This window comes from Dryobates pubescens, chromosome 19 (genome assembly GCF_014839835.1).
Source record: "Dryobates pubescens isolate bDryPub1 chromosome 19, bDryPub1.pri, whole genome shotgun sequence".
Lineage (NCBI taxonomy): Eukaryota > Metazoa > Chordata > Aves > Piciformes > Picidae > Dryobates > Dryobates pubescens.
In genome coordinates this window covers 2,368,979-2,390,114 of record NC_071630.1, presented here as the reverse complement: position 1 = coordinate 2,390,114, position 21,136 = coordinate 2,368,979, and the positions used below count along the sequence as shown (strand labels likewise).

Sequence of the window (21,136 nt, the reverse complement as noted above, 5' to 3'; positions counted from 1 at the left end):
GGGAAGCAGCAGCAGCCACTGAGTGCCAGCAGGGCTGGGTCCCTCTCTGTGCTCTGACTGTGGGGGGCAGGTTTCAGCCTGCTGCACCCTGCTCTGCTTCCTCTTTTCACTTCCCATCAGTGAGGCTGCCACAGCAACCCCCAGGTTGCAGCACGGATTGCAAGAGACCTTCTTCACTTCCCCACCTCATCCTGTGCCCAAAGGGGGCCTGGCAGAGAGCCTCCTACCCTGCCAAGCCTCCCCTGGGTACCTCTGGCTGCAGGCAGCACTGCTCAGGGCTCCTCCTCTTCAGCAAGACCTGGAGGGGCTGAGAGCTGGGCAGGGAGGAAGCTGCTGAGGCTGAAGCAGGAGGAGAGCAGAGCCCTGCAGCTGGGCAGGAAGAGCAAACTGCAGCAGCAGAGGCTGGGAGGGGATCTGCTGCAGAGCAGCCCCCAGGAGAAGGAGCTGGGAGTGCTGCTGGGCAGCAAGGGCTGCAGGGCACAGCAATGAGCCCTGGGGGCCAGGAAGGCCAAGGGGGTCCTGGGGGGCACTCAGCAGAGTGTGGCCAGCAGGGCCAGGCAGCTTCTCCTCCCCCTCTGCTCTGCTCTGCCCTGGGGAGGCCTCAGCTGGAATCCTGCCTCCAGCTCTGGGCTCCCCAGCTCCAGAGGGACAGGGAGCTGCTGCAGAGAGGCCAAGGCAGGGCTGCAAGGCTGCTGAAGGGACTGCAGCACTGCCTGGGCAGGAGAGGCTGAGAGCCCTGGGGGGGTGCAGGCTGCAGAGGAGAAGGCTGAGAGGGAGCTGAGCAATGGCCATCAAGAGCTGAGGGCTGGGGGGCAGGAAGGGAGGGCCAGGGACAGGCTCTGCTCATTGTGCCCTGGGGCAGCACAAGAGCCAAGGGCTGGAAACTGCAGCCCAGGAGCTTCCAGCTCAGCAGGAGGAAGAACTTCTTGGCTGGGAGGCTGCCAGAGGCCTGGAGCAGGCTGCCCAGAGAGGTTGTGGAGTCTCCTGCTCTGGAGCCTGTGCAGCCCTGCCTGGATGTGTTCCTGTGCCCCCTGGGCTGGGTGCTGTGCTCCTGCTCTGGCAGGGGGCTGGCACTGGCAGCTCTCCAGAGGTCCCTTCCAGCCCCTGGCACCCTGGGATCTTGTTCCTCCATCCCATCTAAACCTCCTCTGCCAGCCAGCACCAGAGCTCTGCCCTGCTCTGCCCTGGGGAGCAGCCAGAGGAGCTGTGCAGGATGCAAACCACTGCCTGCAAACCTCCTGGAGGAGCTTCCCACAAGCCCCAGAGAGGTGGTGGTGGGAAGAGACCTCTCAGATGGTGGAGCCCAACCCTTCCCCCAGCCCTGCCAGGCCACCAGTGCCCCTCAGCTCCAGCCCTCCACAGCCTTTAAACCCCTCCAGGGCTGGAGGCTCCACCACTGCCCTGGGCCAGACCTTGGCAGCCCTCAAGGGGAAGAAATTGTTCCTCAAGGCCAAGGTGACCCTCCCCTGGGGGGACCTGAGGCCATTCCCTCTGCTCCTAGCACTTGGTCCTTGGGAGAAGAGCCCAGCCCCAGCTCACTCCAACCTCCCCTCAGGGAGCTGCAGAGGGCAATCAGAGCTCCTGAGGCTGGAGCAGGGCTCTGAGACCACCAAGGCCAACCTGGGACCCAACAGCACCACAGGGACCAGCCCTGGGCTCTGAGTGCCCCAGGGAGCAGCCCTCTGAGACCACCAAGGCCAACCTGGGACCCAACAGCACCACAGGGACCAGCCCTGGGCTCTGAGACCACCAAGGCCAACCTGGGACCCAACAGCACCACAGGGACCAGCCCTGGGCTCTGAGACCACCAAGGCCAACCTGGGACCCAACAGCACCACAGGGACCAGCCCTGGGCTCTGAGACCATCAAGGCCAACCTGGGACCCAACAGCACCACAGGGACCAGCCCTGGGCTCTGAGTGCCACAGGGAGCAGAGCTCTGAGACCACCAAGGCCAACCTGGGACCCAACAGCACCCCAGGGAGCAGCCCTGGGCTCTGAGTGCCCCAGGGAGCAGCCCTCTGAGACCACCAAGGCCAACCTGGGACCCAACAGCACCACAGGGACCAGCCCTGGGCTCTGAGTGCCCCAGGGAGCAGCCCTCTGAGACCACCAAGGCCAACCTGGGACCCAACAGCACCCCAGGGACCAGCCCTGGGCTCTGAGTGCCATAGGGAGCAGAGCTCTGAGACCATCAAGGCCAACCTGGGACCCAACAGCACCACAGGGACCAGCCTGGGACCCAACAGCACCACAGGGACCAGCCCTGGGCTCTGAGTGCCACAGGGAGCAGAGCTCTGAGACCACCAAGGCCAACCTGGGACCCAACAGCACCCCAGGGAGCAGCCCTGGGCGCCGAGAGCCACATCCAGCTGATGGACAGCAGATCAGGGAGGCCAGGGGCAGGCCCCAGGGGCAGGGACCCACAGCAGCCACATCCCAAGGGAGTGGACAGGGCAAGGGGGGGCCAGCAGCAGGAAGGAGCTTCTGCTGAGCAGGCTGCAGCAGAGAACAAAGCCCCACAGAGCAGCAGAGGCCAGGGTTAGAGCAAACAGATCAATGCTTTGCACTTGGAGAGATGCAACAGAAGATAAAACACAACAACCACTGAGGCAGCAGCTGAAGCTCTTCAGTGAATGCCAGGGCACAGCCCTGCAGAGACCCTGCCTGCAGAGCAGCCCTGGAGCAAAGGCCTTGGGGGTGCTGGGGCAGGAAAAGCTCAGCAGCAGCCAGCAGGGAGCACTTGCAGCCCAGAGAGCCAAGCAGAGCCTGGGCTGCAGCAGCAGAAGTGTGGCCAGCAGGGCCAGGGAGGGGATTCTGCCTCTCTGCTCCACTCTGCTGAGCCCACAGCTGCAGCTCTGTGCCCAGCTCTGCAGCCTCTGTGCCAGGAAGGCTCTGGAGGGGCTGGAAGGTGTCCAGAGCAGGGCCAGGAGGGGGAGCAGAGGGCTGGAGCTGCTCTGCTCTGAGCACAGCCTGAGAGAGTTGGGGTTGTGCAGGCTGCAGAGGAGAAGGCTCCAGGGAGACCTTCTGGTGGCCTTCCAGGAGCTGCAGGGGGCTGCAGGAAAGCTGGGGAGGGACTTTGGAGGGGGTGAGGGAGGGCCAGGACTGGGGGGGATGGAGCAAAAGGAGAAGTGGGGAGCTGGAGATTGGCTGTGAGGAAGAAGTTGTTGGCCAGGAGGGTGGTGAGAGCCTGGCCCAGGCTGCCCAGGGAGGTGGTGGAAGCCTCCTGCTCAGCCCTGGAGGTGTTTGCAGCCAGGCTGGAGGTGGCTGTGAGCAGCCTGCTGTGGGGTGAGGTGTCCCTGCCCCATGCCCATGGAAGAAGTTGCTCCCCAGGAGGGTGGTGAGAGCCTGGCCCAGAGGAAGGCAGAGCTGAAGTGAGGAGCAGGAGAGGCAACAACTAAAGGCAGCAAAGCAAAGCAATTCCCTGGGGGGACAAAAGGGCAGGAAGATGACAAAGCTGAGTGCTGAGTGGAGCTGGAGGGGGAGGGGAAGCCACAAACCCTCTTTAGGTGGGGAAGGAGAGACACAGGATGGGGGGGAAAAGAACCCCCCAAAGCCAGCAGCACCCTGAGGACAGTGCAGGGGCTCCAAGGCTGAAAGCACTGAGGAGAAGAGGAGGAGGAAAAAGCAGCTCCTGGGGCTGTGCTTCCCCATGGAGCAAAGTTCCACTCTGTGAGAAATGGTGATAGGAGCCAGGCCAGGCAGCAAAGAGACCTCTGGGCCCAGGCCAGGCACCAGAGGGACTCAGCAGAAGGTTTTGCAACAGCAGAACAGAAAATGAAAGCCGAAGGGACTGCAGAATCAGCAGAGGCACAGAGGGGGTTGGGCTGGGAGGGACACTGCCCCCAGCCCAGCAAGGCCTGGGGGTGCTGGGTGCCAGGAAGCTGGAGGTGAAGCCCAGCTTGAATCCCAGCTGGGGCCTGCCCTTGGCTCACAACCACCCCAGGAAGGCTCCAGACTGGGGGCAGAGAGGCTGCAAAGTGCCCAGCAGAGAAGGAGCTGGGGGTGCTGGGGGGCAGCAGCTGGAGAGGAGCCCAGGGGGTGCCCAGGGGGGGGCAGGAAGGCCACCAGCAGCCTGGCCTGGAGCAGCACTGGGGTGGGCAGCAGGAGCAGGGCAGGGATGGTGCCCCCGGAGTGGGCACTGGGGAGGCCACAGCTTGAGCCCTGGGCTCAGCTCTGGGCTCCTCACTGCCAGCAGGAGCCTGAGGGGCTGGAGCAGGGCCAGGGAAGGGCAAGCAAGGTGGGGAAGGGGCTGGGGAAGAGGGCTGGGGAGGAGCAGCTGAGGTCCCTGGGGGGTTTGGTGTGGGGCAGAGGAGGCTGAGGGAGACCTCCTTGCTCTCTGCAGCTCCCTGGGAGGAGGCTGCAGCCAGCTGGGGCTTGGGCTCTGCTCCCCAGGCTCAGGGCACAGAAGGAGAGGACCTGGCCTGGAGTTGTGCCAGGGGAGGCTGAGGTTGGAGAGGAGGAACAATTCCTTTGGTGCCAGAGGGGTCAGGGCCTGGCAGAGGCTGCCCAAGGAGGTGGTGGAGTCCCCATGGCTGGAGGGGTTGCAGAGCCCTGTGGCCATGGCCCTGGGGGCCAGGCTTTGGTGGCCATGGTTGGGGTTGGGTTGGTGCTGGACTCAGTCCTGGAAGAGCTTCTCCACCCCAAAGCCTTCTGTAAGTCTCTGCTGCTGCTGCAGAGCAGAACCAGCAGCATCGCATCAGAGGAAGCCCAAGGGCACAACTCTGATGGGTGAGCTACAAACAGGGCAGAGGGCAGCTCCAAAGGGCTGCCCGGGAGAGCTGCACACCCCAGGGGCAGTCAGGGCTCCTGCTCTGCATGCCCTGAGCCAGGAGAGCGCAGCAGGGCCCTGTCCAACCTATTGTCCCAGCGGACGAGAGGCAGGAGCGAGGCAGAGAGCCGCTCTTGACAGCTCCCTCCACCTCCCGGGGCTGGCTCCGGGAGCCGGAAAACGCGCTGGGCGGAGAGATCTGTACCCCGAGGGCGCTTCCCAGCGGGAGCTGAACACCCGAGGGCTCAGCACCAAACCCTTCCGAGCGATCCTCGGCTCCCGGCGGGGCCCAGGGCACCGCCACGTCCTCCGGCCCCTGCCCCCCGCAGCCCCGCTCGCACCGCCCCGCCGGAGCCCAGCCCTCGTTTTGCAAGTCATACAGGTACCAGGCGGAGCCCCCAGCACCGGGGCCGCCCCCTCCGGAAGCCCTAACCGCTCACCGGCCCGGCTAAGCCCCGGGGCACCCTCGGGCCCCCCTAAGTTCGGCAGCTTCCTTCTGCGAGCTCTTGACTTCCACACCCCGCTCCCCGCCCAGCTCCTGCCAGCCCCGGGCCTAGCCGCCCGGCCCCGGGAGCGCTCCCGGCAGCCCGGCGGGCAGAGGGCGAGCGGGGCCGGCCCATGCCCCGCCGCCCGCTTCCGCTGGCTCCCTCCCGCCCGCCCGCCGCGGCGCGATGCCCCGGGGCGCCGAGGCACCCCCCGCGGGACGAAGGGCGGCGGCGGGAGCGCGGGCGGCTGCCTCAGCCCTCCCCGGGCGGCGCTGGCCCCGCTCCCGGCCCCCACTCCACCCCGACCGGGACCCTGTCCCGCCGGCGGCGGCACGCGTGTCTGCCGAAGGCGCGCAGAGAAGGGCCGGGACCAGCATCGCGCACTCCCCTCCTTAACCCAAGGCCGCGGCTCGCCGCACCGGGTCCGCCGCCGCCAACCGGAGCCCTGAGCCGCCGCTGCCCCTTCCCCTCGGCACCAGCCCGCCGCCCGTCCCGCGGCACCGGCCCAGCCCAGCCCGCCCCGCCGCCGCCCCAGTGGCAGTACGCGCCCTGCTCCGCTTCGCCTCACCTCTGCCGTAGCGGGAACCCGCAGGGTCGCCGCGGGGGCCCCCCCCCGGCCGCCAGACCCGGCCCAGCGGCTCCGCTCCTTTGTGCCGCGGCGGCGCTCGGCGGAAAGATGGAGGCGCCCCGCGGCCCCGCCCCGCCGCGCCTGGCCGCGCCCCCCGCCGTCTCCCGGGCGACCCCGGCCCCGCCCCCGGGCTCCGCCCCGGCTCCCGCGCTTCGCCCAATGGAGGCTCGGGGTCGCCCTGACGTCACCCGTCACTCGAGGCTCCCGCCTTCTGTAAGAGCGGCGAGGATTGGCTACGTTAGGGGAGGGGGTCGGTTGAGGAAGAGCTCTCTCGGTTGGCTTCTGAGGGCGGAAGAGGCGGGGCCAGAGGCAGCGGCCAGCGAACCGGAACGGGCCGTGCGAGGGGATCAATGGCGGCGCGCTGCTCCGGGCTCTGCCTCTCGCTGTAGCGGGCCGGCGGCCGCGGTACGTGCTGGCGGCAGCCCGAGCCCCGGGCCGGCCGGAGTTTGCCGCGGGGACCGGGGGCACTGCGAACGCGGCGGGGGAAGTCGTTGCGGCTGGCCTGCGAGGCCCTTCGGGAGCGGTGTGGGAAAGGGCCGGGCCGGGCCCTGCGAGCGCGGCGGGCCGGGTCGGGCCGCGGGTGGAGGCTACTCCCGGAGCGAGCAAGTGAAGGGAAGGTCAAGAGAAGAGGCCACGGTGAGGGCTCGGCGGCGCCGGAGAGGAGCTAGGTCCCGGCCCCGCAAGGCCAGGCCTGCGCCCGGGAAGCTCGGCCGTCCGCAGCGTTCTCGGGCACCGGTGGAGCCGGTGCTGGATCCCGGGAGCTGGCCTCTGGCTGAGCAGACCGCGGCGGGGAGCGGCTCTTCAGCGCCTGCTCGGGGCTGGCTTCAGGCGCTGTGAGGCGCCGCGGAGCCGCCGCAGCCCTGGCCGAGGTTGGAGCAGCGCTGGGTTAGGAGCTCCGTTGGTCAGGGCAGGGCTGGGGGGGGTGGGTGGGTTGGGAGCCTCACCTGGGGCCCCGGGACGCTGTCTCGGCGCCGGATCCGCTCCAGCCTAGCGGGTGGCAAGAGCTGTGAACTGGATTTGATGCTGGGAGTGTCCTATCGGGGTGGAGTTTGCAGCTGGGACACCAACTTCAGCGTGTGGCTGGCTGGAAGGTGCTCAGCAGAGGGAGGCAGAGAAGGTAGTCGCCAAACACACACTCGCCAGAGGGAGAGACAGATGGTGGTTGCTTTGTTTGGTCTGAAAGGCTCCGTGTGTGTGTGTGGTTTAGCTGGGAGGAGGGCAAGCAATGCAGAGAGCAAGTGACCTGTGAGGTGGTCCTGCTGTGTTAGGGCTGGGGGTTTTGTGCCCCACCTGGGTGCTGCAGGATGTGGTTGGCAGTGAGGCTGAAGTGGTGTTTGATCAGGCCCCAGCTGCCAGGCTTGGTGCTGCAAATGCTGGAGCTGTGTGGCAAGGCAGAGCTCAGAGCCATGGAGCCCAGCCACCCCCCTCATTCCACCCAGCACCACAGCTCTGCCTCTTGGAAACACCCTCCAGGGATGGGGGGAGAGTCAAACCCCCCCCTCCCTGAGGAGCCTCTTCCACTCTTTGAGGCCCCTTGCCCCCATCTGAGCTCTTAGCTCCCAGTTAAGGCTCAAACCACCACCAAGTCCAACCTCTCACCCAGCATCTCATGACTCCTGAGCCTTGGCTTCATGGATTGGATCCATGGCCAACATGAGCAGGCCTTCAACAAGGGCCAGGGCCTGCACCTGGGGCACAACAACCCCAAGCAGTGCTGCAGGCCTGGGGCAGTGGGGCTGGAGAGCTGCTGGCAGGAAGGGACCTGGGGGTGCTGATGGCCAAGCAGCTGAACAGCAGCCAGCAGTGTGCCCAGGGGGCCCAGAGAGCCAAAGGCTTCCTGGCTGGGCTCAGCAATGCTGTGTCCAGAGCAGCAGGGAGGGGATTGTGCCCTGGGGCTCAGCTCTGGGCACCTCAGGGTCCAGCTCTGGGCACCTCAGCCCAAGAGAGCTGTGGAGGTGCTGGAGCCAGGGCAGAGCAGGGCAGGGAAGCTGGGAAGGGCCTGGGGAAGAAATCTGCTGGAGAGAGCCTGAGGGAGCTGGGGATGGTCAGGGAGAGACAGAGGAGGCTGAGGGGAGACCTCACTGCTGCCTGCAGCTGCCTGAGAGGAGGCTGTGGAGAGGCTGCTGCTGGGCTCTGCTCAGAGGGACCTGGTGCCAGAAGAGAGGCAATGGCCTCAGGCTGCAGCAGGGCAGGGTCAGACTGGGCAGGAGGCAGAGTTGTTCCCAGCAGGAGTGCTCAGGGCCTGGAAAGTGCTGCCCAGGGAGGTGGTGGAGTCCCCAGGCCTGGCTGTGGTGCTTGGGGCTGTGGTGCTTGGGGCTGAGCCTTGCAGAGCAGGGCTCTGGGTTGGACTTGGGTGCTCCTGAGGCTCAGCTCCAGCCTGGGTGCTTCTGTATCTTAAACCCCCTGGTGTCTGAGTGGCCTGGCTGAGCCAGAGGGCAGGGGGGTTGCCCTTGCAGCCTTTAGTCCCCAGATGCTGCTGGGTCCCTCTCTTGTCAGTGTGGCTTTGGGACCTTTCTGTCCCCATCCTGTTGGAGCTCTTTCCTTCCCTCTCCATGTGGGCAGGCTGGGCTGGCTCAGGAGAAGCAGCAGCAGCTCTGTCTTGCCTGCACAGCACCTGGGGAGGGAACCTGCCCTGGGTTGAGGAAGGACATTCCTCAGTGGCAGGGAAAGTGATGGAGCAGAGCATCCTGGGGGCAGTCCCTGCACACCTGCAGGATGGCCAAGGGCTCAGGCCCAGCCAGCAGGGAATTAGGCAGGGCAGGTCCTGCCTGAGCAACCTGAGCTCCTTCCATGCCCAGGGCACTGCCTGGTGGCTGTGGGGCAGGCTGTGGATGTGGTCTGCCTGGACCCCAGCAAGGCCTTTGCCACCATCCCCCACAGCAAGCTCCTGGCCAAGCTGTCAGCCCCTGGCTGGGACAGCAGCTCTGAGCTGGGTGAGGAACTGGCTGGAGGCTGAGCCCAGAGAGTGGTGGTGAATGGTGCCACAGCCAGCTGGCAGCCAGGCACCAGTGGTGTGCCCCAGGGAGCAGTGCTGGGCCCCAGCCTGATCAATATCCTCATTGATGAGCTGGAGGAGGGCATTGAGTCAGCCATCAGCAAATGTGCAGCTGACAGCAAGCTGGGAGCAGATGTTGGTCAGTTAGAGGGCAGAAGGGCTCTGCAGAGGGACCTTGCCAGGCTGGGCAGAGGGGCAGAGGCCAACAGGATGGCATTCAACAAGTCCAAGTGCCAGGGGCTGCACTTTGGCTACAGCAACCCCAGGCAGAGCTACAGGCTGGGGGCAGAGTGGCTGAGAGCTGCCAAGCAGAGAGGGACCTGGGGGTGCTGATTGACAGCTGCCTGAACAGGAGCCAGCAGTGTGCCCAGGGGGCCAAGAAGGCCAAGGGCAGCCTGGCCTGCAGCAGGAACAGTGTGGCCAGCAGGAGCAGGGAGCTCATCCTGCCCTGTGCTCAGCACTGCTTAGGCCACACCTGGAGTCCTGTGTCCAGCTCTGGTCCCAGAGCTGGAGGCAGTGCTGCAGGGGGGGGCTGGGCAGGGCAGGGAGGGGCAGGGCTGGGCTGGGCTGGGCAGGGCTGGGCAGGGCTGGGCTGGGCTGGGCAGGGCAGGGCTGGGCAGGGCAGGGCAGAGCAGGGCTGAGCTGGGCAGGGCTGAGCTGGGCTGAGCTGGGCTGGGCTGGGCTGAGCTGGGCAGGGCTGAGCTGGGCAGGGCAGAGCAGGGCTGAGCTGGGCTGGGCAGGGCTGGGCTGGGCTGGGCAGGGCAGGGCAGAGCAGGGCAGGGCAGGGCAGGGCTGAGCTGGGCAGGGCTGAGCTGGGCAGGGCAGAGCAGGGCTGAGCTGAGCTGGGCTGGGCAGGGCTGGGCTGGGCTGGGCAGGGCAGGGCTGAGCTGGGCAGGGCTGAGCTGGGCAGGGCAGGGCAGGGCTGAGCTGGGCAGGGCTGAGCTGGGCAGGGCAGGGCAGGGCTGAGCTGGGCAGGGCTGAGCTGGGCAGGGCAGGGCAGGGCTGAGCTGGGCAGGGCTGAGCTGGGCAGGGCAGAGCAGGGCTGAGCTGAGCTGGGCTGGGCAGGGCTGGGCTGGGCTGGGCTGGGCAGGGCAGGGCAGGGCTGAGCTGGGCAGGGCAGGGCTGAGCTGGGCAGGGCAGGGCAGGGCTGAGCTGGGCAGGGCTGAGCAGGGCTGAGCTGGGCAGGGCTGAGCTGGGCAGGGCAGAGCAGGGCTGGGCTGGGCTGGGCTGGACAGGGCAGGGCAGAGCAGGGCTGGGCTGGGCTGGGCAGGGCTGAGCAGGGCCAGGCAGGGCAGAGCTGGGCAGGGCTGGGCTGGGCTGAGCTGGGCTGGGCAGGGCTGGGCTGGGCTGGGCAGGGCAGGGCAGAGGGGCAGAATCCCCTCCCTGTGCTGCTGCTCTCCCTGCTCTGGCTGCAGCTCAGCACTCAGCTGCCTCTGGGCTGCCAGGGCCCAGGGCTGGCTCCTGGGCACCCCCTGGCCACCCCCCAGGGCTGGAGGCAGTGCTGCAGGCGGGGGGCAGGGCAGAGGGGCAGAGGGGCAGAATGCCCTCCCTGCCCTCCCCGCTCCCGGCGCACGCCCAGCCGCCTGCCAACCCCTCCTGCCCTGTGCCAGCTGTGCCATCCGGGGGCCCCGCTGCCCCTCTTTCCCCCCCTCCCCAGGCCAGGCTGTGGCAGCATGGAGGGGGGGGACGGCAGCGCCGAGCTGGTGATCAACAAGAGGTTCGTGTCGGAGGCGGAGCTGGCCGAGCGGCGCCGCCGGCGGCAGGAGGAGTGGGAGAAGGTTCGGAAGCCTGAGGACCCAGAAGGTAGGTAGGGGGCTGGGCCTGGGGGGTGGGGAGGGGGTGGGGAGGGGTGGGGGGCGCGCTGTGCTGCCCTCCCCCTCCCCTGGTGCCTTGCAGAGTGCCCCGAGGAGGCCTACGACCCTCGCTCCCTCTACGAGCGGCTGCAGGAGCAGAGGGAGAGGAAGCAGCAGGAGTTCGAGGAGCAGTTCAAATTCAGTGAGCACCACGAGAGGGGGAGGGGGAGGGGAGGGGGAAGGGGGGGCCCCTGTGGTGAAGCTGTCGCCCTCCTTCCGCCCCCCCCCAAAACAAACCCCCACCGCTGCAGGGGCTGTGCTCAGGGGCTGGGGGGAGAGCCTGGGGGGCTGGGGGCTGGGGGTTGGGGCAGGGGGGCTGTGGACTGAGCTTGGGGGGCTGTGGGAAGAGGCTGGGGGGCTGTGGGCAGGGCCTGGGTGGCTCTGGACAGGGGCTGGGGACTGTGGGGAGAGCCTGAGGGGCTGTGGGCAGGGCCTGGGTGGCTCTGGACAGGGGCTGGGGGCTGGGGGCTGAGCTTGGGGGGCTGTGGGCAGGGCATGGGTGGCTCTGGACAGGGGCTGGGGGCTGTGGGGAGAGCCTGAGGGGCTGTGGGCAGGGCATGGGTGGCTCTGGACAGGGGCTGGGGGCTGTGGGGAGAGCCTGAGGGGCTGTGGGCAGGGCCTGGGGGGCTCTGGACAGGGGCTGGGGGCTGTGGGGAGAGCCTGAGGGGCTGTGGGCAGGGCCTGGGGGGCTCTGGACAGGGGCTGGGGGCTGTGGGGAGAGCCTGAGGGGCTGTGGGCAGGGCCTGGGGGGCTCTGGACAGGGGCTGGGGGCTGTGGGGAGAGCCTGAGGGGCTGTGGGCAGGGCATGGGGGGCTCTGGACAGGGGCTGGGGGCTGTGGGGAGAGCCTGAGGGGCTGTGGGCAGGGCCTGGGGGGCTCTGGACAGGGGCTGGGGGCTGTGGGGAGAGCCTGAGGGGCTGTGGGCAGGGCCTGGGGGACTCTGGACAGGGGCTGGGGGCTGAGCTTGGGGGGCTGTGGGCAGGGCCTGGGGGGCTCTGGACAGGGGCTGGGGGCTGTGGGGAGAGCCTGAGGGGCTGTGGACAGGGCCTGGGGGGCTCTGGACAGGGGCTGGGGGCTGTGGGGAGAGCCTGAGGGGCTGTGGGCAGGGCCTGGGTGGCTCTGGACAGGGGCTGGGGGCTGGGGGCTGAGCTTGGGGGGCTGTGGGCAGGGCATGGGGGGCTCTGGACAGGGGCTGGGGGCTGTGGGCTGAGCTTGGGGGGCTGTGGGCAGGGCCTGGGGGGCTCTGGACAGGGGCTGGGGGCTGTGGGGAGAGCCTGAGGGGCTGTGGGCAGGGCCTGGGGGGCTCTGGACAGGGGCTGGGGGCTGTGGGGAGAGCCTGAGGGGCTGTGGGCAGGGCCTGGGGGGCTCTGGACAGGGGCTGGGGGCTGTGGGGAGAGCCTGAGGGGCTGTGGGCAGGGCCTGGGGGGCTCTGGACAGGGGCTGGGGGCTGTGGGGAGAGCCTGAGGGGCTGTGGGCAGGGCCTGGGGGGCTCTGGACAGGGGCTGGGGGCTGTGGGGAGAGCCTGAGGGGCTGTGGGCAGGGCCTGGGGGGCTCTGGACAGGGGCTGGGGGCTGTGGGCTGAGCTTGGGGGGCTGTGGGCAGGGCATGGGGGGCTCTGGACAGGGGCTGGGGGCTGGGGGCTGAGCTTGGGGGGCTGTGGGCAGGGCATGGGGGGCTCTGGACAGGGGCTGGGGGCTGTGGGTTGAGCTTGGGGGGCTGTGGGCAGGGCCTGGGTGGCTCTGGACAGGGGCTGGGGGCTGAGCTTGGGGGGCTGTGGGCAGGGCCTGGGTGGCTCTGGACAGGGGCTGGGGGCTGGGGGCTGAGCTTGGGGGGCTGTGGGCAGGGCATGGGGGGCTCTGGACAGGGGCTGGGGGCTGGGGGCTGAGCTTGGGGGGCTGTGGGCAGGGCATGGGGGGCTCTGGACAGGGGCTGGGGGGCTGTGGGCTGAACTGGGTGGCTCTGGACAGGGCCTGGGGGGCTGGGGGTTGGGGCTGGGGAGCTGTGGGGAGAGCCTGGGGGGCTGTGAGCTGGGGCTGGGGGGCTGTGGGGAGAGCCTGGGTGGCTCTAGGCTGGGGCTGGGAGGCTCTGGGCAGGCCCTGGGGGGCTCTGGGCTGGGGCTGGGGCAAGCAGCCAGCAGGCCCCAGGCAGAGGGCTTCAGCTGCTGCCAGGGTGAGTGGCTGTGCCCTGGGCACAGTGCTGCCCAGGCTGCCCCTGCTGGTGTCCCAGGGACCCTCAGCCACCCCCCAGGCTTCAGGCAGCTCTGTTGGTAGCTCCTGAGCTGCAGAGGCTGTGGCTGCCCAGGGGGAGCTGCTGGAGCCCCCAGCCCTGGAGGCTGAGCCCAGAGGGTGGTGGTGAATGGTGCCACAGCCAGCTGGCAGCCAGGCACCAGTGGGGTGCCCCAGGGAGCAGTGCTGGGCCCCAGCCTGATCAATATCCTCATTGATGATCTGGAGGAGGGGATGGAGTCCCTCAGCAGTGAGTTTGCAGCTGACAGCAAGCTGGGGGCAGGAGCTGAGCTGGGAGAGGGCAGCAGAGCTCTGCAGAGGGACCTCAACAGGCTGGGCAGAGGGGCAGGGGCCAAGGGCAGGAGATTGAACACAGCCAAGTGCCAGGGGCTGCACTTTGGCCACAGCAACCCCAGGCAGTGCTGCAGGCTGGGGGCAGAGTGGCTGAGAGCAGCCAGGCAGAGAGGGACCTGGGGGGGAGTGGTGGAGAGCAGCTGAACAGGAGCCAGCAGTGTGCCCAGGGGGCCAAGAAGGCCAAGGGCAGCCTGGCCTGCAGCAGGCAGAGTGTGGCCAGCAGGAGCAGGGAGCTGATCCTGCCCTGTGCTCAGCACTGCTCAGGCCACACCTGGAGTCCTGTGTCCAGCTCTGGGCTCCTCAGGTCAGGAAAGAGGTTGAGCTGCTGGAAGGTGTCCAGAGAAGGGCAACAAAGCTGGGGAGGGGTCTGGGGCACAGCCCTGGGAGGAGAGGCTGAGGGAGCTGGGGTTGGAGCCTGCAGAAGAGGAGGCTCAGGGGAGACCTTCTTGCTCTCTGCAACTGCCTGCAGGGAGGTTGGAGCCAGGTGGGGGTTGGGCTCTTCTCCCAGCCCCAGAACAAGAGGCCACAGCCTCAAGCTGTGCCAGGGGAGGAGAAAGTTCTTCCCAGAGAGAGTTGTTGGCCCTGGGGCTGTGCTGCCCAGGGAGGGTGGTGGAGTGCCCATGGCTGGAGGTGCTCAGGAGGGGGCTGGATGTGGCCCTGGCTGCCATGCTGTAGCCAGGGGCTCTGTGGTGCCAGCTTGGGCTCGGTGCCCTCCAAGGTCTCTTCCAGCCCCGGTGGTGCTGCGGGGCTGGCTGGGAGCTGCCTGCCCTGGGGGGGGCTGGCTGCCAGCCATGCTTGCTGGGCTGGCTCCCTGGCAGCAGGGGGCTGCTTCCCAGCTGGCTGTGGCTGCTCAGGCTGCCTCCTTCTCCCCTGCAGAGAACATGGTGAGGGGCCTGGACGAGGAGGAGACGCACTTCCTGGACGAGGTGTCGCGGCAGCAGGAGCTGCTGGAGAAGCAGCGCAGGGAGGAGGAGCTGAAGGAGCTCAAGGAGTACAGGATATCCTTTGCTGCCTGCCTGCAGGGGCAGGGGAGGGCCTGGGCCCCCCCTTTGGGCCTGCCCCTGCCAGCCTTCTGCTTTCCAGGCTCTCCCCACAGCCTCCCTGGGCAGCCTGGGCCAGGCTCTCCCCAGCCTCCCTGCCAACCATTCCTTCCTCCTCTCCACTCTCCCTCTGCCCTCTGCCAGCTCCAAGCCATTCTCCCTGCTCCTGGCACTCCCAGCCCTTGCCCACAGTCCCTCCCCAGCTCTCCTGCAGCCCTTCAGCTCCTGCAAGGTTGCTCTCAGCTCTGCCTGCAGCCTTCTCTCCTGCAGGCTGCACAGCCCCAAGCCTCCCAGCCTGGCCCCACAGGGGAGGCTCTGCAGCCTCTCAGCATCTCTGTGGCCTCCTCTGGAGCCTCTGCAGCAGCTCCAGGTCCTCCTTGTGCTGGGGGCCCCAGAGCTGGAGGCAGTGCTGCAGGGGGGCTCTGAGCAGAGCAGGGCAGAGGGGCAGAATCCCCTCCCTGTGCTGCTGCTCTCCCTGCTCTGGCTGCAGCTCAGCACTCAGCTGCCTCTGGGCTGCCAGGGCCCAGGGCTGGCTCCTGGGCACCTTGGCACCCCCTGGCACCCCCAGGGCCTCCTCCTGCAGGCTGCTCTCAGCCCTTCCTGCCCCAGCCTGGCTCTGGGCTTGGCACTGCCCTCAGCCAGCTGCAGGACCTTGCCCTTGGCCTTGTTGGCCTGGAGGAGCTTGGCTTGGGCTGAGCCCTGCTGAGGTCTCAGCAGAGCAGGGCAGCAGGGGCCAGTCCCTTCCCTCCTTGCAGCTGGAGCTGCTCTTGCTGTCCCCTCCAGAAGGCTCTGGAGCCCAGGGGGAAGCCTGAGCCCAGCCCTGAAGCTGGTGGTGCTGGGAGGGACCCCTGGGTCAGTGCTGTCAGCCTGAGGCTTCCCTCAGTGCCCTCCAGCCCTTCCCTGCTGCTCCTTAACCCTTCACTCACAGCACTCTCACCAAGGTGGGAGCCAGCATGGACCCCAAGAAGGAGGCTGAGAAGAAGCTGCCTGTGAAGGCAGTGGAAAGCAAGAACAAATTCTCTCAGGCCAAGCTGCTGGCAGGAGCTGTGAAGCACAGAAGGTTGGTTTCACACCTCCCCAAGTGCAGGGGGAGCAGGGAACAGGGGGCCAGGGCAGAAAGGCCTGCAGGGAAGGAGCTCTGCCAGCCTTGGGCCTGCTGGGGGGAGGGAAGGAGGGAAAACCCAACCCTGTGTCTGCAGGGATTGGCTGGGGAGCAGCCCTGGAGCAAAGGCCTTGGGGGTGCTGGGGGAGGAGAAGCTCAGCAGCAGCCAGCAGGGAGCACTTGCAGCCCAGAGAGCCAAGCAGAGCCTGGGCTGCAGCAGCAGAAGTGTGGCCAGCAGGGCCAGGGAGGGGATTCTGCCTCTCTGCTCCACTCTGCTGAGCCCACAGCTGCAGCTCTGTGCCCAGCTCTGGAGCCTCTGTGCCAGGAAGGCTCTGGAGGGGCTGGAAGGTGTCCAGAGCAGGGCCAGGAGGCTGAGCAGAGGGCTGGAGCTGCTCTGCTCTGAGCACAGCCTGAGAGAGTTGGGGTTGTGCAGGCTGCAGAGGAGAAGGCTCCAGGGAGACCTTCTGGTGGCCTTCCAGGAGCTGCAGGGGGCTGCAGGAAAGCTGGGGAGGGGCTTTGGAGGGGGTGAGGGAGGGCCAGGACTGGGGGGGATGGAGCAAAAGGAGAAGGGGGGAGCTGCTCCTGCCCTCAGCTTTGGGGCTGCCCCTGAAGGAGAGGTCAGACACCCAAGGTCCCTGTGCAGGGGAAGCTCTTAGCTGCTCTGGCAGGGGCAGCAAAGGCTTGCTGCTGGAGATGCTCACACCCAGGCACTCAGCACAGCTCAGGCTGGGAGGCTTCTGTCTGTGTGGATGCCTCAAGGATGCAGGATGGGCAGAAAGAGACTGAGCAGTGCCCAAGGAGGAGCCAGGAGCAGGAACCCAGGCAGTGCTCCCTTCCCCCTGCACCCCCTTGGGCTCCTGCCTGCTCTGGGTGAAGGGCTGCAGCTCCTGCTGGGGCTCAGCAGCTCTGGGGCAGCTCTCTGGGGGCTTGAAGGAGGGGAAGGGACCCTTAGGGAGGGCACAGAGCTGAAGGGGCCTCCAGGAAAGCAAGTGGTGGCTGACAGCTGTGGGGGAAGGGGAGGAGGAGTTGCCCCCAGCAGGCTGCCAGGGCAGAGCTGCAGGAGCTCAGCAAGGAGCAGAGAAAGGGCTTGAGAAGAGCCAGGTCCTGCAGCTGGCTGAGGGCAGTGCCAAGGCCAGAGCCAGGCTGGGGCAGGAGGGGCTGAGAGCAGCCTGCAGGAGGAGGCCTTGGGGGTGCCAGGGGGTGCCAAGGTGCCCAGGAGCCAGCACTGGGCCCTGGCAGCCCAGAGGCAGCTGAGTGCTGAGCTGCAGCCAGAGCAGGGAGAGCAGCAGCACAGGGAGGGGATTCTGCCCCTCTGCCCTGCTCTGCTCAGCTCAGAGCCCCCTTGCAGCACTGCCCCCAGCTCTGGGGCCCCCAGCACAAGGAGGACCTGGAGCTGCTGCAGAGGCTCCAGAGGAGGCCACAGAGATGCTGAGAGGCTGCAGAGCCTCCCCTGTGGGGCCAGGCTGGGAGGGTTGGGGCTGTGCAGCCTGCAGCAGAGAAGGCTGCAGGCAGAGCTCAGAGCAACCTTGCAGGAGCTGAAGGGCTGCAGGAGAGCTGGGGAGGGACTGTGGGCAAGGGCTGGGAGTGCCAGGAGCAGGGAGAATGGCTTGGAGCTGGGAGAGGGCAGAGGGAGAGTGGAGAGGAGGAAGGAATGGTTGGCAGGGAGGCTGGGGAGAGCCTGGCACAGGCTGCCCAGGGAGGCTGTGGCTGCCCCCTGCCTGGAGGTGCTCAGGACCAGGCTGGATGAGGCCTTGAGCAGGCTGGGCTGGGGGCAGGGGTCCCTGGGCATGGCAGGGGGCTGGAGCTGGCTGAGCTCTGAGCTCCCTTCCAGCCCAACCCCTCCATGGGTCCATGCCAGCTGCAGGGGTGGTAGTTCCCAGCTCCTCAGCTGGCCCTGGGCTGGCAGGGAGCCTCCAAGGGTCTCCTGGCCAAGGCCCTGCAGGGACAGCTCCAGCTGGGGCAGGCTGCCCAGGGCCACAGCCAGAGTGCTCTGCAGTGTCTGCAGGGCTGGAGCCTCAGCAGCCTGTGCAGAGCTTGCCCCAGGGGCATCTCCCCCCTCCCCCAGCTGCCAGCCTGGGGCCCTGGGGGCTGCCTGCATCCCTGCAGTCATCCCTGGGGTGCTGCCAGGCTCGGGGTAGCAGTGCAGGAGGGCTCCCAGGGCCTGCCTGTGCCTCCCAGGCCAGCAGCTGATGCTTGGCTCCCCCTGGGCTGCTGGCTGCCCCCCAGGGGCCAGCAGGCTGAGGTGCTGGGGGGGCTGCTGCTGGCACTGAGGCAGGCTGGGGGCTGCTCCCAGGGCTTTGGGGGGGTTGCCCCTCTGAGGACCAGGACCCTTCCTGATTTGTTTCCACAGCTCAGAGGCTGGCAACAGTGTGAAGAGGTTGAAGCTAGACCCTGACCACGAGGAGAAGAGCCAAGGTAGGTGCCTGCAGGGTGGGGGCTGAGGTCTGAGAGGGGGTTTGCTCCTCTGGCTCCTTCCTGCTGCTCAGCACAGCCTGCAGCTGGCCTGTGGCAGAGGGGCTCCCAGCTGGTGCCTCTGGCTGGATCCTGCCTTCCCCTGTGCCAGCAGAGCTGGGTGCCAGCTGCAGCCCTGCTGAGGCTGCCTCAGTCCCAGGGGCCAGCACTGTGTTCATCAGCTCTGGTCCCAGCACCTCCCCTCCCCAGGGTCCCCCCTGCTCACTGCTCTGCATCTGCCCCCTGGGCTCTTCAGAGTCACAGAGCCCCAGGGCTGGGAGGGAGCTCAGGGCTCAGCCAGCTCCAAGCCCCTGCCCTGGGCAGGGACACCTCAGCCCACAGCAGGTTGCTCACAGCCACCTCCAGCCTGGCTGCAAACACCTCCAGGGCTGAGCAGGAGGCTTCCAGCACCTCCCTGGGCAGCCTGGGCCAGGCTCTCACCACCCTCCTGCCCAACAACTTCTTCCTCACAGCCAATCTCCAGCTCCCCACTTCTCCTTTTGCTCCATCCCCCCCAGTCCTGGCCCTCCCTGGCACCCTCCAAAGTCCCTCCCCAGCTTTCCTGCAGCCCCCTGCAGCCCCTGGAAGGCCACCAGAAGGTCTCCCTGGAGCCTTCTCCTCTGCAGCCTGCACAACCCCAACCCTCTCAGGCTGTGCTCAGAGCAGAGCAGCTCCAGCCCTCTGCTCCCCCTCCTGGCCCTGCTCTGGACACCTTCCAGCCCCTCCAGAGCCTTCCTGGCACAGAGGCTGCAGAGCTGGGCACAGAGCTGCAGCTGTGGGCTCAGCAGAATCATTGCAGGGTCAGGGCTGGCAGGGAGCTCAGGGCTCAGCCAGCTCCAGCCCCTGCCGTGTTCAATGTCTTTATTGATCATCTGGGTGAGGAGAGCTGAGTCCTCCAGCAGCAAGTCTGCAGAGGACACCAAGCTGGGGGCAGGAGGGGAGCTGCTGGGGGCTCTGCAGGGGGAACCTTGCCCCCAGCTCTCTGCAGCCTCCCCTCTGACTGTGGCTTCTCCTCTCCCCTCCTTCCCTCCCTCCTCCTCCCTCCCTCCCTCCTCCCTCCCTCCCTCCTCCCTCCCTCCCTCCTTCCTTCCCTCCCTCCTTCCCTCCCTCCCTCCTTCCCTCCCTCCCTCCTTCCCTCCCTCCCTCCTTCCCTCCCTCTTCTTCCCCCCTCCCTCCCTCCCCCCTCTTTCCCCCCTCCCTCCCTCCCCTCTTTCCCCCCTCCCTCCCTCCCCCTCTTTCCCCCCTCCCTCCCTCCCCCTCTTTCCCCCCTCCCTCCCTCCCCCTCTTTCCCCCCTCCCTCCCTCCTCCTTCTTTCCCCCCTCCCTCCCTCCTCCTTCTTTCCCCCCTCCCTCCCTCCCCCCTCTTTCCCCCCTCCCTCCCTCCCCCTCTTTCCCCCTCCCTCCCTCCCCCTCTTTCCCCCCTCCCTCCCTCCTCCTTCTTTCCCCCCTCCCTACCTCCCCCCTCTTTCCCCCCTCCCTCCCTCCCTCCCCTTCCCCCCTCCCTCGCTCCCCCCTCTTTCCCCCCTCCCTCCCCCCTCTTTCCCCCTCCCTCCCCCCTCTTTCCCCCCTCCCTCCCTCCTCTCCCCCCTCCCTCCCTCCCTCCCTCTCTTTCCCCCCCCCCCCCCTCCCCCCTCTTTCCCTCTCCTCTCCCCGCAGACAAAGCCTCCTGCGTGGCCCTGGGCGGGGGCTCCCTGGGGGGCTCCCTGGGGGGGTCCCTGGGGGGCTCGGCGGTGCACTGCCCCTCGGCGGCCGTCTGCATCGGGATCCTGCCGGGGCTGGGAGCCTACTCGGGCAGCAGCGACTCGGAGTCCAGCTCGGACAGCGAGGGCACCATCACCTCCACCGGCAAGATCGTCTCCTCCGTCTTCCGCAGCGGCGGCTTCTTCGACGGGCCCTAAGGCCCCGCCCCGCGCCCCGCCCCGCGCCCCGCCCCTCGCCCCGCCCCGCCTCTGCCGCGGCCCCGGGGGGAGGCTGCCGGATGCTGCCCTCCGCCCTCCAACCTTTCTCCCTCCCCCCACTGCCCTGGGCTCCCACAGCAGCTCCCTGCAGCTCGCCTGGAGCTGGGAGATTTCTTTTCTCCCCTCCCTGCCTTCCCCCTCCCCTCCCCTCCCTGCCTTCCCCCTCCCCTCCCCTCCCCTCCCTGCCATCCCCCTCCCCTCCCTGCCTTCCCCCTCCCCTCCCATCCCCTCCCTGCCATCCCCCTCCCCTCCCTGCCTTTCCCCTCCCCTCCCCTCCCTGCCTTCCCCCTCCCCTCCCCTCCCTGCCTTCCCCCTCCCCTCCCCTCCCCTCCCTGCCTTCCCCCTCCCCTCCCTGCCTTCCCCCTCCCCTCCCTGCCTTCCCCCTCCCCTCCCTGCCTTCCCCCTCCCCTCCCTGCCTTCCCCCTCCCCTCCCTGCCTTCCCCCTCCCCTCCCTGCCTTCCCCTCCCCTCCCCTCCCTGCCTTCCCCCTCCCCTCCCCTCCCCTCCCTGCCTTCCCCCTCCCCTCCCTGCCTTCCCCCTCCCCTCCCTGCCTTCCCCCTCCCCTCCCTCCCTGCCTTCCCTCCCCCTCCCACCCCCCCTTCCCTCCCTTCCCGCCCTCCCCACCCCTCCCCTCCCCTCCCTCCCTGCCTTCCCTCCCCCTCCCCTCCCTCCCTGCCTTCCCTCCCCCTCCCCTCCCTCCCTGCCTTCCCTCCCCCCTCCCCTCCCTCCCTGCCTTCCCTCCCCCTCCCCCTCCCCTCCCCCCCCTCCCCCTCCCCCAATCTCTCCCTCCTGAGCCCAGGGGGAAGGAAAGGCTTCAATCAGCCCGAGGGGGCTGAGGGAGGGAGGAGAGAGCTTTGCTCTGGGCCAACCCTTCCAGCCAGGGCCCAGAACCTCCCTGGCCCCACAACTTTGTACAAGACTTTTAACAGGCACAAAAGAGCCCCCAGCCCCCCACCCCCAGCCCACCCCAACCCCCCCCCAGCAGCAGCAGCAGAGGGAACCCCAACCAGCCACCCACCAGCCCTGGGAGGGGAAGCAGAGGAGCCTGGCAGGGAGAGCCTGGGTGTTGCCTTGCTGGCACTTGGGGATCCCTTTGTGATGGCAGAGGGGAGAGCTGGGGGCACAGCAGGAGCCCAGCAGAGGGGGGAGTGGGGCTCTGCCACCCCCCTGGGGGGCAAAGTGCTGCTGGTCCATCATTAAAGACACTCTGAATGCACCTCCCCCCTGCCTGCCTCACTTGGCTCCTGCTTTATGAGCTGCCTCTGCCATGCCCAGCTG

The 21,136-nt window shown here is 68.1% G+C and overlaps 1 protein-coding gene across 1 annotated transcript; it reads left to right on the top strand.

The window, feature by feature from the left end:
• The first annotated feature begins 10,541 nt into the window (after nt 1–10,541).
• Nucleotides 10,542–19,804, top strand: PSME3IP1 (proteasome activator subunit 3 interacting protein 1). The gene is made up of 6 exons (XM_054170248.1): nt 10,542–10,681; nt 10,775–10,873; nt 14,186–14,308; nt 15,277–15,409; nt 17,802–17,866; nt 19,558–19,804. The coding sequence occupies exons 1-6, from the start codon at nt 10,552–10,554 to the stop codon at nt 19,797–19,799; spliced, it is 792 nt and encodes a 263-aa protein (XP_054026223.1). The 5' UTR covers nt 10,542–10,551; the 3' UTR covers nt 19,800–19,804.
• Nucleotides 19,805–21,136: the final 1,332 nt, after the last annotated feature.

Coding starts and splice junctions, on each gene's coding strand:
- PSME3IP1 (XM_054170248.1), top strand. CDS start 10,552: ATGGAGGGGGGGGACGGCAGCGCCGAGCTGGTGATCAACAAGAGGTTC. Junction 10,874..14,185: donor CGAGGAGCAGTTCAAATTCA/GTGAGCACCACG, acceptor TCTCCCCTGCAG/AGAACATGGTGAGGGGCCTG. Junction 15,410..17,801: donor GGAGCTGTGAAGCACAGAAG/GTTGGTTTCACA, acceptor TTGTTTCCACAG/CTCAGAGGCTGGCAACAGTG.